The following is a 19,331-nucleotide window of genomic DNA, read 5'->3' on the forward strand; positions in this document are numbered from 1 at the left end:
ATGAAATTTATACACTGGTTATACTGGAGTCTTGCCTGATTAGTAATAGAAGCAAAAGTTCAGACGTAAATCTTTATAATCTAGTTCAGATATACGGGGTATCCTGGGGAACTTGTAATCTAGGGATCAACACTCTTCTTGAATTATTTGAAGTGTAGAGGAGTGAAGAAAGATCCAGAATTGTACACCTTGTTTTCCCGTGAAAGAATATATACAGTAAAAATGTTGATAGTGCAGCTAATTGATGATGATTCTTGTACAAAGAGTTCACCATGATTATTGATGATAAGGATGACAATAGTGATGATAATAGCTTTCTTGATGATTTCTATCGGTTTTATGTACTCTGTTACCAAGTTTATTCTATCCGAGTTAACTAAATTTTGCTTGGATTTGGAAAACTACAAATATAATTTTTTTATTGCACTGATTGTTTTTTTTTTTTTTTTTTGGATAAATAAAAATTTATTGATAAGCGGACTAGAAGTCCTTAAGGAAAAGAACAAGAAGGGAGCAAAACAAAAAGCAACTACTCCCTAATAACATATATATATATTTTTTGGATCAATGAAGATAATTTTATTCGAAAGGATAAGAAAAATGGGGGTTGAGGGGACCAATCCAAACTAGGAAAACAAAGTAAAAAAAAGAACAACAAAACCCCAAACAAGCTATTTCAACGACAAATTACAAACCCTATCCCATCTGACAATAAAATCTTCAAAGAAAACTCCTTTGAATTCTTTGGAAAGTTTGTCTCAACAGAACAAGAAGGCCAAAATCTGTAAAACCGAGTCTTCAATCTTGGAAACATTCCCCTAAAAAATGTAACTATTACGTTCTTTCCAAATACCCCAACAAATTGCAAATGATGCTAAGTACCAAAGTATCCATTTAGATAAAGAAAACGAACCTCCCCAAGCAATCCGCAAATCCAACCCACTAAGCCAAAGAGATAAGAAGTGTGACCAAATCTGACTAGCCATCTGAAAATGAAGTAATAAGTGATCTGAATTTTCTACCGACGATCTACACTGGTTTGGAGAAATGAAGTTTTTTCTAATTAATTGGTCCCAGGTTGGTAATCTCCTTAAAGCCACCAATCAAAGAAAAGCCAAGATCTTTGAAGGCAACTAGCCGCCCCAAACAAATGTGTGAGGGAAAGTCGTCATGCTCCTTGGTGCAAAGGTGCGGTACATTGATTTGACTAAGAACCTCCCATCCCTTGCCCCTCCCTAATTACATTTTCGCATCTAAATTCAAAGTCTTCGAAAAACAAGCCCCTAAACTCAATGAATTGTTTGCACCAATGAAACAACCAACCAAGTATGCTGAAGATGATCTCTTGAAAAGTGTTTTTCTTCCCGTCAAATGTGCGCATGTTCCTTTTTGTTTGATTGATAAGGGGAAAATACAGTAAACAAGTAGATCGAGGTGACATACGACAAAGAAGAGAAAAACTAAGGAGAACAAAGCAGAAAACAAAGCTAGGGGGCTTGGAGGTTACAGACACTTTCTCACCTAAGAAAGAAGTCCTCAAGAACACCCCTTTGAACTCTTTAAAGATCTTACACCAAAAGAACAAGAGCCCAAGGATCGACAACAACAACTCATGGTTTGACTTTGTCTTCTCTTAACCCTAGCATTTCTTTCCAACTAAATTCCCCATGTAATCGTTTAAGGAGTTAAACTCCACAGAAACCTCTTGGAGAAATTGAAAGTGGAACCCAACTGAAGCCATTCCCCGAATAAAACTCTCACAGAGCTCAACGTACAACACCACCCCAAACAAGCCAAAGAAGTGCACCCACACCTCAAACGCCGAAGGATAGTGCATAAGAGGTGGTTGGCTGTTTCCTCGTCTTGCAAACACATACCACACCCCTTCGAACCACAAACCCTCTTCTTCTCAATTGATCCAATGTTAGGATCGTTTCCTTCAAACCCCAATAAATAGCAAAGGGTAATAAATTTCAAAAAATCCTTAACCTGCTAGAAAAGAAAGATTTCCAACCAAATAAAAGAGAAACAACCGGCAAGGATGACACCACGAAACCTTAAACAAGGAGAGGAAATGAGACCAAATGCCACATTGCAATGAATAAGCATATTTTCCACAGACTCCCCATTCACTTTGCACATACAACAATAGTCAACCAATACAAAACCTTTGCGTTTTAAAAGATTTACGGTGGGAAGCCTATTTGAGGCCGCCAAAGAAAACCAAATAACCAAAGAGGGAAAACAAACCTCTTGATTACCTTTAAGCAATGCATAGAAAGACTTGACAAAAAACCAACCATCACTACTACCTTTTCAAATCCGGCAATCCTCCCTCTACGGTGAAGGACTCGTGGAGGCTAGCAAGTCCATGATAGAGATTGCATCCTCAATTTCTCAATCATTCAGTCTTCTTCTTAGACCAAGATCCCAAGACTTTCCCCTTTCATTAGGAACAAAAAAAACAGAGACATGCATTCTTTTCCTTGTGGATAAAGAGCACAAACCAGGGAACAAAAGTTATAAAGGAGTCTCACTATACCAATAATCCTCCTAGAAACAAATATGATTTCTTTTCCCCACTTGGTACTGAATAGGCTTACCAACCACCCCTCCCAAACTTGAAATACCTCTCCGAATACCGCAATAGAAAGGAAGCCTACTCGGCATGGAGTTTGAGTCTGTAAAAGCTTGTCATAGAACTATGGTGAGGCGATTTAGAGATAGCTGCCAACTATGGGGCTGGTGGGAAGGGTGGCTCTTGTCCAGGTAGATCAGAAAGTCTTCGAGGTCCAGCGTTGCTGGATAAATAAAATCTAGGGTTGAGGTTGGTGGAGAGATGGGGCATAGGCTCATCGGAAATGCTCTTGTACAAAGAGGACAAAGTTTGGTTAATCAAGGTGTTGGGTGATGCGTTACGCTTCCATAATAACAAGGAGATTTGGAGCAAATCGGTTGTAATGGGGAAATGTAAACTAGTTTGTGGTTACATAAATGATTTTGGTCGGTTCATTGAAGTGATTGAATACTCAGGCTATGGGTGTTTGCCTCTTTGTTGATCCTAGAAGGAAGTGATAGTTGGGGGTAAAGGAATCTGATTGTTGCACCAGAAGCCTGCGATGTTGAAGTGGAGATGAATCATTCTAACAAGAAGTTCGAGTCCAACAAATGAGTATTTCAGAAGAGGAACTGGCCAAGACTTGGGAAACAACTTTCGAGCGTGGGACCCATAGAATCCTTTGGTAAATGTAGGTGGGCCATCTTTTGTGAAGCTTCAGGTACAAACGTTATTTGGGCGGACGTGGCAGAGGCTTTAATTATGCTAGTAAAGGCAAACAAGGCTATTTGTCTAATACCTTGTGGAGCCAGTCTCAGAGTGATCTTATGCCAGAGTAAGAGGAAGTTCGACTTTCTAGTAGATTTGAAATCAGTGAGGATTCACGAAGTTGTAGTGGGTTTGAGATCCTGGTATCCTAACTGCAACAACATAGCAAAATTGTGGGACAAGAAATGAACTTGGATTGACGTTTTGGGGCTGCCATTTCATCGATGGAACTCAAAAGCTTTTCTTTTCATTGGGGGGTTTGATTTTGGTAGGGAAGAATACTAGAAATCTGTCTGACCTTACTGTAGCTTCTATTAAGGTGGGTTGGAGAGCTCTGGACATCCCATGCTGGATCAAGCTGTCAGGGAGAGGCAGAGAGGTGGTAGTTGGCCTGCGAGTATTTGATGATAGGATGGAGGGTCTTAGCATCTCTGGCAAGAGGTTTAATCACAAGGAGAAGGTGATGCTTGAACCCTTGCTTACAAAGAAGCTGCGTGTTGGTGAGTTTCAGCTGAAGATGATGATACCCGTTGTTAGTGGAGGAAACTTGGATATAAGAGAACCCAAGATCAGATCTCAACCATCGGTTTTGAATTTTGAAATCAAATAGCCTGTGGAGGGTTAGGAAATCTTTACGTGTCAACCTGCCAATCTGAACTGTAAAGGGAGTCGTGGCAGTGGGGGGTGGACAAGTGGTGGCAAACAGAGGTGAAGCAGATAAGCTTCGAGCACGAAGTACCAAGGAGTGGGTTGAGCGTACCTTTGGGGGCCTAGAAGCTGTTGTAGTGGAGGTTGGGTGGGATGAGGAGGCCCAGTCCCATGTTTCTTGTTCTATAGATATTGGATGTGGGGCCAAGCCCAACCCAAAACCATTTGATTTCTTAAAGAAGGAACTTATTGGGCTCATGTTGAAATCCAGCCCGATGTACACAATAGCATCTACGGGCTAGCCTGATGTTAGGGCCTCGGAATCTCTGGACTCTATTTTGGATTGCGAGAAAGAAATGCATCTACTTGAGTGTACTAAGTCAGATTTGAGTTCAGTACTATTCTAGATTCATTACAACGGGAAGTGTTAGGGTTCCTTGGGATCCAAAGGGGACAACTAGAGAATATTGCTGGGGTCGAAGTGATTCAAAGGATGATAAAGGGCGTTGAGTTCTTCTAGAAAAGACCAGTGGTTATCCAAGGTTTGGGGGAGGATAAATGGCATTTTGCGATAATAGTTGACGATGGTGTGGGAGGTAATTTAAGCTGGCTACGAGTGTGGATTTGATCCAAGAGTGGACCACAATGCAGGGCTGGGTATCCAGGTAGGAGTTCAACATGATGAAGCTACAAAGCAAGAGGATTGTGTTATTATGCTTCGGGAGATAGAAGGTAACTCTCATGTCTCGTCTAACAGGTGTGGGAACCAACCATTAAGAGAAAAGGAATGGGGCCTAGGGCACACAAAACCTCAAGTGGTAGAGATCCTGTCTGACTGGATTATCGACCATATTATTGAGATGGGTCTCACGGCTGGTCTTGATGTAGATGGACAAGTTAGGGAGATGGATTTTTTGTTCGAAATGGCCTTGAAAAAGCAGGAAGGAATAACAACTTGCTATGATAAGGTTATCAATAATGGGAACCCAGTAGGAGAGAAGCAAATTTATATAAAAAATGAGATGGAAGCAGCCGTTGTGTCGAAGGCACCCTCAATTGACGAACACCAGGGCTGTCCGTCTCCTAACCAAGATACTAATGCAGTAAAATTCGATTGTCGAAAGAAGTTTAGGAACTGCAAAAATTTGCTCCAAAGATGACTTTAAGTCCCTCACTAGTGTTGAGGAGTGGGAAAATGCTATAGGTGATTGATGGAGATTAAGATCTTCTCCTGGAATGTCCGAGGGTTGAAAAAACAAAGCGAAGAAAGCGTCGATTAAATCAATCATTTAGTCACACAAGCCTCACCTTATTGCATTCAAGAAACAAAACTGGCTAAAGTGGATGCCTCAATACTTAGAGATATCTGGGGTGGTAGAAATAAAGGATGGCACTATCTTGCTGCCAATGGATCTGCAGGAGGTGTTTTAGTGGCATGGGACAAAAATTGGGTGGAGGTGGTTGACTTCCTGGTTGGAGCTTTCTCCGTGACTATTCTTTGCAAATGGGTGGGTGGGAGTAGAGAACGTCTAGGCTTTTTCAGGTGTTTATGGACCATCTAAAAGTTGGGAGCGCAAGTAGTTTTGGGAAGAATTGTCTGATGTGGGCTACTTTTGGGATCATCTTTGGTGCTTGGGTGGAGACTTCCAACGTTATTAGATTTTCTCACGAGAAATAAGGAAGGTTAGGAATCACACCTAGCATGAGTCGGTTTGGAGAGTTTGTTGGCAATAGTAACTTAATGGATATCCCTCTACTTGGACAAAGTTTTACATGGTCGAACAACCAAGACATACCTGTACTCAATTAGCTAGATAGATTTCTCATTACATCAAAATGGGAGGAGCTATTTGGTTCTATAATACAAAAGGCCCTTGCAAACTCAGTGTTGGATCACTGCCCAATCTTACTTGAGGCTAGAGCCTTTAAAAGGTGTCATGCCTCGAAATCCCAACATGAATCCCGAGGACTCCTCAGTCGGAATCTCGAGGTGTGAGGTAAACAAACACACAACCTGATAGAACAACCACAACCAATAATGCTTATGAAAAAAGAAATTCACGCAGTGGAACAACAATTGACTAACATCTATATAAGATTCTAGAGTAAGCGGAAGCAATCGCCAAACACTGATATAAGTCAAAATCCTCAATCTCATAGTACATTAGATTACAAAAATTCCTAAACTAACATGTTTATTATTTATAAGTAAAAACCATTAGGATCCTCTACTAATCCTCAAAGAGACGACGGCGGCGGCAAGACATCAACCCGATCCTCTTAGGGACTTCCTTAAAAGATTCCTCAAAAAACGGCTCCTCAGAAGTTGAAAAAATTTGTAAGGGAAACGATAGGGTGAGTAACAAGGGAATGTTACTCAGTATAATGAACGTTGTTTTAACAGCGAGTCATACATGCACGAGTAATTATCTAAACAGTTAAATAATGTAAGTTTTTCATAATGTAACATACGATAAATGTTTAAGCATACTTAGTAAACAATTACAGTAATTTCAATCTATCATTTCTATCATTTAAAATAACCTATGTATCTTACAAATAAAAACATCTATCAAATATTATAAAATAAGGAAAAGATACATAAAAAGAACACGGCGGTGTCGTCGATAAGAGAGCAGAGGAACACGTCGATATAACCGTTTCGGCTAAGGTAATTCATTATTCCAAACTTCCAATCCGACGTGGAATCCCATCGTTATAATCTTATTTTGTAGCCAGTTTAACATATCACAGTTGGATAACTATTTATCCGGCTTAGACTGGCCGTTGACCAAGAACCCAATACTGAGTATCAACTAACGGTAAGGTCGACCGTTTGACGACTATAGACTAACAGTGATCACTAACTAGCCCAGGAGACTCCTCGCGTCAAAGTCTATCAAGAGGCAATGCATGTGAACCTTGCCTACCTCTACATTATACAGAAACCATCTTTACATACAACGTTCCTTAGGAAATAAGTAGGAGAAATTTTCGAATCTCATAAGTTGTAATATGCTCTAAGGTATCTCATACTACCGAAGAGCATATGACATCTAGCGTCATCCTAGATTGACTCGCCGCTTCCGGATACACAGCAACGCGTCACTTTTTATGGGTTTTCTACTAATCTTTTCTGATAAACAAAATAGTTTATTTTGTATATAGTATATCATTTCTTTTAATCGAAAATACAAACAAGATTTGGTAGTGCCCTCCAGTGACAATCATCTGTCATTTCCATCCATCAACCATCCCATCCCTCTATTTATCTATCACGTTTTACGTAGCATGGCTACTAGGTAGAAGTGGAGGCACTATCCCATCAATCAATCGAGAACATACGTTCTCTTTATCCATTCATCAATCAAATTGATCAATCTATCATCTAATTTCTTACATATCTATCAAAGAATTTCACCTTTAAAGTAATTCGAAACTTATAAGGCATCAACCAATTCCATTCAATGATTTTGATTGAGTCGAAAGATTTGAAAAACACGATAAAATCATAAGACGTAAAAGTTGGAAATCTGTGAAAATTTGGCTAAGTGTTAAAAAAAAATGATTTTTCAAAATTGTCGAAATTGAAAACGGATTTTTGTGCATGAAAGCCCTCGACAACATGAAAAACACCATATAATTTTTATTGCTTAATTCAAAGGAACGCTTAAGATATCGCGTTTTGAAAATCAGGCGAAAACGTCGAATTTTATGTTTTGTTCTTGAAACCAAAAATCACATTTTGATACGATGAGATTTGGATTTTAAAACCATTCCTAACGTTTTCGAAATAGGGGGGTAAAACCTTAATTTCATTAAAGAACTTAATGTAATTGAAAATTACTTAAATGTTTTTAATGAAATAAAGGTAGGAAATGGGTATACATATTATATGGAAGCAAAAAAAAAAAAATTGCAACTAAACTCAACATTTGGATTTTTTTATTATCCGAATTGGTGATTTTTCATCGAAACTTGACCAAAATCGATCCAAGCCTTATACTACTCATAAAATGCATAAAATACATGAAATGAACTAAAATAAATAAAAAATAACCATGCAAACATGATCTAGTACATTCAAATATGTATAAATGTATTGAAACAATCGATTTATTGAAGATCGCATGGATTTTCTATGAAATGATTGCATGACTAGAAGGTAGAAGGGAAGGCAACCTACTTCGGACTATTCTTTACGGTTCAACGGAGTCTAAAGATCACCTTCGACCGATCTCAAAGATTTTCCTCCGACGAAAATTAATGTTTCTTCCACGCGTAACCCTCGACGAGAGGAATAACTTTCCTTCTTGCGGCAAATATCGAATTGTTCTCGTTTGGCGTAGATGAGTTGCAAATCTCGAGGAAAAATGGTTTAGTTTTGTTTGAAGAAAAGAATAAGAAAAATCAGATTTTTCTAATTAGGGACTGATATTTATAACTTAAGTTGGGACGTACACATCATTTCGGGAATTATTTTTCCTGAATGCCGATTTGGACATTCTTATACTCTATTTCGGGTGATTTTTCGACACGAATCTAATGGTATGATCGGATTTCTCAAATTATGTCTCTAAAGTGTCGTTTACTAATTTGATAATTACTTGATGCGAAACTCGAGGATTTAGTAACTTTTTTGATCAACTTCTGATTAAGTCGTGCTTACAGGCTAAAATATGTTTCTCAACCCTTCTGAATCAATTGGTGAAGTTAATTTTTCTCAAATATTGAAAATTAAGGATCCATACTTTTGAATCAACGTAAAATCTTAAAATTCTTTTCTCGAGATACATATTAAGATTTTCAGATCATTACAAAAGGGGTCCCATCTCTTTCCTATTTGAATTGATGTAGCTAAAACACCCGAACTTCAAGGTAGTAGTGGAGAATGAATGGAAGGAAGCCTCATTTTCGGGCAGATCAGGTTGTGTGTTTCGTAACAAGCTGAAAGTTGTTAAGGTGGCCCTTTCACGCTGGAACAAGGAGATATTCGGGAAAGTGGATGCAGAGTTGAAAGAGACTGTAAGGCTTATCAAGGAATTGGACAAAAATGAGGAGTCTAGTCTGCTCTGCAAGGAAGACAAAGATTGGAGAACTAACTTGAGAGCTAAGTTTCAAGAATTGGTAGATTTAGAGGAAATAAAGTGGAAGCAGAAATCAATGATACAATGGTTGAAGGAAAGGGACGGTAATATGAAATACTTCCATCGCATGGCCAACTCTTGTACCTGCACCAAGTTGAGAGTTAACGAGGAGTGGCTGTTTGGTGAAGAGGCTGTAGCCAAAGGAGCGATGGACTTCTACTTGAATTTGTGTACCGAGATGCCTTGCCACAGACCAAAGCCGACTCACTTACCCTTTGACAGAATTTCTAATGATCAGCGAAGATGGTTGGAGAGACTGTTCGATGAATAAGAAGTTAGGACAACCATTACAAGCATGGCAAATGAGGAAGCGTCGGGGCTTGACGATTTTCCTACTGAGTTTTTCAAGGTATGTTGGGACATAATCAATAACGACCCCATGTTGGTAGTGGAGGAATTTTTTAGAGAGGCTTTCCTGGATCTCGGATCCAATTGCACGTTCATTGTGTTGATCCGGAAGATATTTGGAACATAAGACATCAAAGAGTTGAGGTCCATAAGCTTGATCAATACTTCGTATAAGATCATTTCTAGCTTGTTGACCAATAGACTGATATGTGTTATTGTTAATGTAATTAGTCTCAACCAAGGTGCTTTCTTTAAGGGCTGACAAATGCTATATGGATTTCTTGCGGCAAACGAATGTATCGACTCCAGATTAAAGTCCAGGAAGGGGGGGGGGTGTAAAGTAGACTTCGAGAAGGCGTATGATCACGTTAACTGGGATTTTCTAATTTTCCTCTTGCGGAAGATGGGGTTTGCCAATAAATGGATTGGTTGGATTCACAAATGTATTTCATTGGCCTCGATTCTTGTTAACGGGAGTTTAGAGAGGTTTTTTAAGAGCTTGAGAGGCTTGAGGCAAGGTAACCCCCTTTTGCCGTTCTTTTTCATTATTGTGGCAGAAACTTTACGGAGGATGTTGGAGCGGGGTGTGGCGTGTGGAGACTTTAGTGGGTAATAATGGGCCGGGTGAGTTGCATCTTCAATTCGCGAACGACACTTTAGTATTTTTGGATGTGGAACTAGAACAAACTTGAAGCAACCTCAGGTATTCCGATGAACATGAAGAAAAGTAAGGTATTTGCAGTTGGAAATGTTTTAAATCTAGATCTTTTAGTGGCTTCTTTGGGATGGATGGTGGAAAGCTTACCCACAACGTATTTGGACCTTCTTTTGGGTGCTCCCTATAGATCCTCGGTGATGTGGGACCTGGTTTTGGAAAGAATGAGCAGAAAACTAGCGTCTTGGCAAGTTACTAGACTAATCGGCCTGAAATCTCTCAACTCTTCCGCCCCCTTATTTCTTAGGAATCAACGTTATAAACGTTGTATTTGACCCATGATCTAAAAAACAATCCTCAAAAAATTCACTAATGGCCAACATCAAATCCTCTTTCACTACCTCCCAACAAAGCTTATAGAAACCGATCGTGAAATCATCAGGACTTGGTGCCTTGTCACTGCACTTACTAGTAAGTGCTTAAAACACCTCATCTTTGCCTATCGGTCATTTTATCCAATCCTTATCACTCAAAGGAAACGATTCAAAACCCAAATTATCTAACAGTGTCCTCTCCTCAAACTCCTCCAAGTATAGGTTTTGGTAGTAATCCACAGTAGAGTATCTTCATCCTCAAGCACTTTGTCCTCCACCAAAATTTTCTCGATGAAATTCCTTCTTTTGTGAGAGTTAGCAGCACGATGAAAAAACTTAGTATAATTATTTCCTTCCTTTAACTACCTCACCTTAGACTTTTGTTTTCAACAAATTTCTTCCAACAGGAATGTTTTTTGGAATTCAACTTTTAAATTGAGGCGATTTAACTTTTTTCCCATCCTCAAGCACACCCAACTCCTTTTCCTCCCTACATCGATATCGTCCAACAAAGCTTTCTTCATAAACTCTAATTTTTTGAAACACTCTTGATTCCACACTTTCAATATCTCCTTCAATTCTTTCAATTTCACATCCTCAGGCGTACCTTAGACTTTTGTTTCCAATCGATTTCTTCCAACAAGACCATTTGGAATTCAACTTTTAAATTAAGGCGATTAAATTTTTTCCCATCCTTAAGCACACCCATCTCCTCTTCCTCCCTATCTAAAACATCGATATCCTCCAACAAAGCTTTCTTCATAACCTTTAATTTTCTAAAACACTCTTGATTCCACACTTTCAATTCCTTCCATTTCTTCCTAAAAATCGCCCCAAGCCTATTGAAAGCCTCAAAGCTACTCCACCACGAGCTAACAAGCTCAAGAAAACTTTCGTGCTTCAACCACATATTTTCAAAATGGAAAAGGAGTCTAATGTCTAAAATCGATCCTCACCTCTAATAAAATAGGGGAATGATCCGACACGGGTCTTGGGGTTACCAATTGGAAAACAAAACCAAATAGATCTTCGTACAAAGTACTCAAAAGAAACCTATCCAACCTGGACAAGGTTGGAGAATCCTGATTATTTGACCAAGTGAAACGACCTCCCCCCATTGTTAAATCTACAACTCAGTTCCATTCACCAACTCGACAAACTTCCTCATATTTGAGACATAGATACGATCCCTTTTTTCTCATAAGCGAAATGAATGACATTGAAATCACTTCCCACACACCACGGCCTATCCCAATAAGTCCTTACATCCTCAAGCTCACTCCAAAATTGATCATGTTCCCACACATTTGTTGGGCCAAAAACACCAAAAAGAACCCAATACTCACTAGATCCAACACAATTACACAATATGGAAACAAAGAAAGCCCTAATTAAGTGGTCACTAATCATAACAAAACTTTTATCACACATGACAATAATCTCTCCAACAGAATTAGGGTCAGTTGTTCTCATTTTTTGCGAAAATTAAGAAACATTCAAAGGGGGAGGACCACCAATCTTTCCTGGCACCCAATAAAGGATCCAAAAGAATTAACAAACCCCGAGCATAGTCACTGTTTGTGGAGAGGTCGCAAAGAGGATCACCGAACATTGGACGAAAAAACAGTCGAAGATCGCCAAAACCTTTTGTCGAAACCAAAAGCTCGGCACACTTATACGTCAGTGTTGACAAACCTCCCATAACAGCATCCTCAACCTGAAACAAAACACTCCCACTGCAGTCTCCCTCAGAAAATCCATCTGTTAATCTTCCTTCTGATGATTTATTTTCCAGGTTTAAAAGATCTCTAGATTGATGGGCCTCTTTTAAAGCGACCTTACCGACCACTAACGAGCCAGTCGTAAGGCTTTCTCCCCTGAGATTTGAAGAAGATGAACAAGAGAAGCATGGGCCACGAATTTGGGCCCCTGATTAACCATAAAGCCTAAGGACCAAGTTGTTGGGCACAGATCCAGGTCCACATTGCTAATTGGGCCCACATTTAAAGACGGCCCAGACCCACCACAACTACTGGACTGACTCTTTGCTACCCTTGCTAGGCCCAACTCCATAAACTTTCAACAAGTGTTAGTTGTGATTCTTCTGCGCATGGAGAACAGTTGCGCCAAATGTATCAACTTTGCTAGCTCACCATTAACAACAAAACACTCTGACCCGCCATGTGTTGTATTCTCCTTGTCCCCAAAAACTAAAGGGGAATTCAAAGAATTCACATTTATTGGAGTCATTTCCACATTTCCACTATTAGAAGAGAGTTTCCGATAGAATTTTGAACAAATGACTCATCTGACCCTTGCATTAAATCAACACATAAACGGGGGGAAAGAGGATCTTGATCAATCAAATTAAGATCTGAACCGTGATTTCCTTAATTCAACCTATTGGCTTTTTCCAAACTCCAGGGTTTTTTCTTTGAGACACGCAAAAAGATTGGTTAATAGAATCACTAACATGCAGATTCTCATCAGATACCAACCCACATTCCCTCGGGCCCAACACCTCCAATAAATTTTCCTTGTATGGTTCTGTGTATAGTTCATTCCGATGGGCTGGGTCCACCTAATTCGAAGCTTGGGCTTAGACCCACCTCAATTTCTGGGCCCCTTTACACTTGTCTTCTCCAACTCCTCCATCCTCTCCAACGATTCTCCCTTGAACCAATTATGCAAAATTCCATCTACTCCGAGATTAATGGCTCCAAATGTTTCAGACTCCACCAGCATTGCCTTCCCTTTATTCCCAATTGGAGTAAAAGCTGTTAACAGTAGTTTAGTTATTTTAGTTTGTTCATGTTTATTCCTTTTCTGTCTTTTCCTATTTATTTGTGCAAGTATAAACAATACACAAGGAAATAAAATCAATCTGATTTTTTCCAGAATTTCTTCTCTTCTCTTTCTTTCTATCTTTTCTAAAACCCTAGATCAATTTCTACATGATATCAGAGCGTTGGTAATGACCGAGAAGATCGAAGAGAGCCCCGCACACTCCTCCTATACATAAGAAGAAATAATCAATGTGATTTTTTCCAGAGTTTCTTCTCTTCTCTTTCTCTTTCTCTCTGTCTTCTCTAAAATCCTAGATCAATTTCTACAAAAGCGACTACTCAAGCCAACAACAACGAATGTAACTGAATATGTTAGGTGGCCATAGACTATGTTTGCACCTCTAGATAATTTTTACGCCGAGATTTCGAACCAGAACTCTTGCTGCCATAAAGTTTATCCTATTGACCACTGATTCATCCACCCTAATCAAACCTCCTAAAGGCTTGCTCAAAACAGTAAGAAACTCCCTAGTCCAAAGGTAATACCAAAATGTCTATCCAGGTCTCACTTTCCTCCAGTGAACCAGCTGACTATAGGAGAGAACACACCACTGCTGGAAGAAGACCAAACTCTCTCCCAACTTCACAGAACCTGTTGACAAGGACCACATAAAATGCTCTTTTGTTTTCACCGTGAGAATTCTACGACAATCTCCAAAAGATGCCAGATCATATCTGATATTTAAGTTCTTGAAGATTTCCTCTTGTAATGTTAACCAATTTGTTAGATTCGTGCCCTCACAAATAATTCTCCTTGTCCAAGATCTGAAACCTCAAAAGGGAAGAGCCATTGTAAAGTTAACACTAACTTCTTCGGACTTTTGGACGGGGGCTAAAAGCTAGGTATTAATCCCATTCACAGCAGCTTGGGGCCCACCTGTACACACATTGACAAAACGAGTAGGTACCATCATTTCCAGAAACTCTTCCAAGCCTTTTAGCAACTTCTTCCATCCCGACCCATTAGCTCCCCCAGGATAGATGATGGGGCTACTTTGGTTTCTTGGAGCAAAATCTAAAACTTTCAAGATAGCTCCCCCTATGTTAGAACCTTTCACCGCCACCTGAATCTGATTCCATATAGTCGATCTATCTCTTAAAAGTTTTCCGAGCAAAGCGTTAATGGCCTCTGGCAGAATTTTTGAGAGCCACTTCCCCCTCTTCAAAGAAAAAAATCCATTGACCTTTTCCACAAAATCCGTACTACTTAACAACACCTTATACCTGATTTCAAACTCTTTTGAACCAATTCTAACACCCATCTCACCGAGAAGAAAACAAGATCGCCCTCCTTTCTAACGTTCTCATTTCTTGTCAATCTACCCTTGTTGCATTGATGTTACCTACATAACATCGTAAGTTCGTTTCATATCTGATTCAGCTATGCTAACCATCTAATGCATCGTGTTCTAACAATCTGTTATAAAATCGTAAGTTCATTTTATATTTGATTATGCTAATGCTAACCATCTAACCACTGAATGCATTCTACGGGTTGTAATGTGCCTAGAACCATTTCAATTGTCATTTTTTTGAGTTCCTTAAGTATCGAGAAAGACGTGTTTATGTTTTGGTAAATTTACATGTTCTAACAATCTTTTATGATCTCATGCCACTGATATTTACCTATATTTGGGGATAAGGGTAGTATAGCTTGGTGTATCTGTCTTATGGGATCGAATAAAAAGGATAGGCAGTTGTGTAAGTTACATGGGAAGTGGGCAATTTTTTAGTTATTTTAGAACTCTATGTATTTAGTTTCTAGTTCGTACCAATGAAAGAGGGAGGAAAAAGATTACAACCATTCTTTTGTTGGATTTTGGAGATTGACCATCTCGAATTGGTTTTGGAGGTCCATTCTGCCTCAAATCAGATCTTTCGCAATCTTTCATGATTAAAAATTATTTAAACATATCCTATACTTCAAATTTTCACACAACCTACACAAGCTGGCATTTCTGCAAATATTTCACTTCATTATGTTTGTCTAATTGTTGTTGGTTGTAAATTTTGTAGATTTTTCATGTGAACATGGCCCGGGGAAATCTTATACTGATTTTTCAGTCTGGTGGGAAGTTTGCGAAAAAGAAAGATGGATCCTTGTCATACACTGGTGGAGAGGCACATGCTGTTGATGTCAATAATGACACCCGCTTTGATGATCTCAAGTTGGAAATACGCGATATCTGCAATTGTGACATCAAAACTATGTCAATCAAGTACTTCATCCCGGGGAATAAGCGGACTCTAATCACGATATCCAACGACAAAGACCTACAACGGATGATTGATTTCTATGGAACTTCAGGAACGGCAGATGTTTATCTTGAACCAAGAGAGAACCTTGATCAGGATTCCTCGAAAATGCCTAACAAAAGGTATTTCCTTTGTCTACCCTCTTTTACACATTGTTTTAAATCTTGTCCGAGACCGATCGTCAATGAACGAGACAGATAGACATGGCATCTCACATCTTCAGAATCTCGCAAAATAAACGAATTGACTTGGATGATGTTTTGAAAATCTTGGCCGAGTTGGTAAAACTCATCCAAGTCAACCTGAATTTTGTATATTTTAATGAAAATAATTTAAAAAAATTAGAATTTAGACATATATTATCTAAATATAAATATAAACTAATCTACTTTTTTTTTGTCTACCCTCTTTTACACATGGTTTTAAATCTCATCCGAGACCGATTGTCAATAAACGAGACGGATAGATATGGCATCTCACATCTGCAGAATCTCACAAAATAAACGAGTTGACTTGGATGATGTTTTGAAAATCTCGGCCCAGTAAAACTCATCCGAGTCAACTTGAATTTTGTATATTTTAATGAAAATAATTAAAAAATATTAGAATTTAAACATATATTATCTAAATAAAACATAATTTTATTATAAAACATCTTCTAATCTACCTTTTTTTTGCTAAATATCATCTAATTTACCTTATTTATATATAAAAAAAATTATAGTTATTTTCATATAAATATGTATATGAATAAATAATTAGTCGAGTTAAATGGCTTATCTCATCTGAGACAACTTGATCTCGTCGATGAACGAGACGAAACATCAAACTGAGATTTGAAACCATGCTTAACACTTTTACTTTTCATCAAGTCACATTGGTTTCTTTCACTTGCAGGGCAAGTGGACCTATAGTAGCTGATTCAATCAACCAAGTTGCTACCCCGACCGCTGCTTCTACTGCCCTAGCTGCTGCAGCCTCCACTAATCAACTTGTTAGTGCAGCTATTGCCCCCACCCCTTGTGCTTCTGCTAATGCTGTCAATGACACTGATAATGCTACCCCAACCCTCCCTGATAGCCCTACTGCTATACCCACTGAGGCCACTCCCACGAATGGTGCCGTTGCTGACAAGATTGGGAAGCGAAAACGTACTGCATCCTGGAAAGTTGGTAATAAGGGCCTCAAAATTGTTTCCGTTGCCGATGATGTCGTGCAGAAAGGAAACACTGAATCCGTGAAAAATGATGTCAATAATCCCTCTACTGTTGTTGTTGGTGATGATGTTGGGCAGAAAAAATCCTCGACATCCTCGGAAACAGATAACAAGAGTCTCATCACTTTCGACATTGCAGATGATGTTGGTCGGCAAGGACTTATTGCATCATGGAAAGTTAGTATCACAGGTGTGGGCCAGAATTTCAATAATGTCCATGAATTTCGTGATGCATTGAGAAAATTTGCCATTGCACACCGCTTTGTGTACAAGTTGAAAAAAAATGAAACTGACCGGTGTAGTGCCAGATGTAGAGCTGATGGCTGCTCATGGCGGATACATGCATCATGGGTTCCCGCTGCAAAATCATTTAGGATTAAAAAGTTCAACGACTCGCATACATGTGGAGATGATCGTACATCTATTCATCCTCAAACAACTAAACGTTGGCTAGCAAGTATTCTAAAGGACAAATTACAGGATAGCCCACATTACAAGCCAAAAGAAATTTTGAATGATCTCTGTCGAGATTTTGGGATTGAATTGAACTATTCACAGGCTTGGCGTGGAATAGAGACAGCAAGGGAGCAACTTCAGGGTCCATACAAAGATGCATATGATCAATTGCCTTGGTTTTGTGATAAGTTGGTAGAGACAAACCCGGGTAGTGTTGCTAGGTTTACAACTAAGGAAGACTTGAGCTTTCAACGTCTTTTTGTCTCGTTTCATGCCTCATTACATGGTTTCGAGAACTGTTGCCGTCCACTCCTTTTCCTTGACGCTACATCTCTAAAATCGAAATATCAAGAGATATTGTTGGCAGCAATTGCCTTGGATGGGGATGATGGTGCTTTTCCTATTGCCTTTGCTGTAGTAGAAGTTGACGATGATGATAACTGGCATTGGTTTTTGGAGGAACTGAAGGCATTACTGTCAACATCACAGTCCATAACATTTGTTTTAGATAAAGAGAAGGCGGGGTTAAAGAAATCTGTTCATGAGTTATTTGAGAATGCTCAGCATGGTTATAGTATGTATTACCTAATGGAGAGCTTCAGGAAAAACTTGAAGGGTCCGTATCATGGAGACGGAAAGGGTTCTTTGGCTCGTAATTTTCTGGCTGCGGCCCATGCACTCCGACTGGATGGGTTTAGAAAGTGCACGGAGAGCATCAAAAGAGTTTCATCGGAAGCTTACAATTGGGTTATGAAAAGTGAGCCGGAATATTGGGCGACCACACAATTTAAGGGTGAGCGATACAACTACATCACATCAGACATTATGGAGTCATTTGATGACTGGATAGCAGAGGTGCGTGAATTACCTATAACACAAAAGATTGGCGCGATAATATGTAAGATTATGGAGTTGATCAATAATCGTCGGGTGGATTCAAGTAACTGGCCTACAAACTTAACTCCATCTAAGACAGAAAAACTACAAGAAGAATCTCTGAAAGCCCATACTCTTAAAGTGTTGTTCTCATCTGATCGTGTGTTCGAGGTTCATCATGATTCCATCAATGTTGTTAACATTGATCAATGGGAGTGTAGTTGCCGAGAGTGGAAAATAACTGGGTTACCTTGCTGTCATGCTATAGCAGTCTTTAATTGCACTGGTAGGAGTCCGTTTGATTATTGTTCAAGATACTTTATGTCCGAGACTTACCAGTTAATGTATTCGGTGCCAATAAACCCTCTGCCAGAAATAGGCAAGCCTGTGCAAAAAGAATCCTCTGACAAGGTGCAAGTGTATCCTCCTCGGCCCCAAGCCCAAAAGCCACAAAGCCGACCCAAAAGGAAGCTGAACAAATTACACAAGGAATTCAAGAAGACACTTCATTGCAGTAAGTGCAAAGGAGCAGGGCACAATAAGGTTTCATGCAAAGCAACGGCATAGGTGTATCATACTTGGATTTATTTTCTCCTATCCAAGGTATTTAACTTTGAACATGACACTGATTGTATAGTCTTGACCTTATGATCCCAGATGTGCAGCAGGTTTTCCTTTGTTTTAACATGTATCTCACACCAATGCACCATTTTGTTCAATTCGTGACTACTCTTTTCTGCTGATGCAATCCGTCCAATTCATGAATCATGGTAATGTTTATTTTGTTTTATTGTCTTCAATTATTCAAGTTTCGCTCATATATTTAACTTAACCCACTTGCAAATGAACTCCCCGACTTACAAGAATTACTGTGTCAACTTGATTGTGTGCTTGAGTGTGGATCATTATTTCTTGGAATATCTTCTTTCTTCTCTCATTATGTTATCAGGTCAAATGTGAGAACCATATCAACTAGGATTCTATGCCGTGTTGATTCTGTAGTAAGATCTAGTTTTGAGAGATATCAATGTTAAGACAATCTCGGTCACATTTTTTCAGGCGTATTGCGTTAGGAGGCATGGTAGCTGTGGAGGTCTAATATAAGATCTCGACCACTCTAGAACATTTATCCACCACTCAGATTGAAACCGAAACCTCCCTAAATAGGGGATATGCCATTGACC

The 19,331-nt window shown here is 39.2% G+C and overlaps 1 protein-coding gene across 3 annotated transcripts in view; it reads left to right on the forward strand.

Annotated features, from left to right (window-relative positions):
* Positions 1–18,895, forward strand: part of LOC147389101 (uncharacterized) — a 32,039-nt gene extending 13,144 nt beyond the window's left edge. For all 3 annotated transcript variants that reach the window (XM_086417698.1, XM_086417697.1, XM_086417699.1), the window contains 2 exons: positions 15,360–15,721; positions 16,497–18,895. In XM_086417698.1, coding sequence (XP_086273824.1) covers positions 15,375–15,721; positions 16,497–18,714 — 2,565 coding nt within the window. In that variant the 5' untranslated portion in view covers positions 15,360–15,374 and the 3' untranslated portion in view covers positions 18,715–18,895. The remainder of the gene's footprint in view (positions 1–15,359; positions 15,722–16,496) is intronic.
* Positions 18,896–19,331: the final 436 nt, after the last annotated feature.

Source organism: Akebia trifoliata, chromosome 12, assembly GCF_017979445.1.
Source record: "Akebia trifoliata isolate Shusen 1 chromosome 12, ASM1797944v1, whole genome shotgun sequence".
Classification (NCBI taxonomy): Eukaryota; Viridiplantae; Streptophyta; class Magnoliopsida; order Ranunculales; family Lardizabalaceae; genus Akebia; species Akebia trifoliata.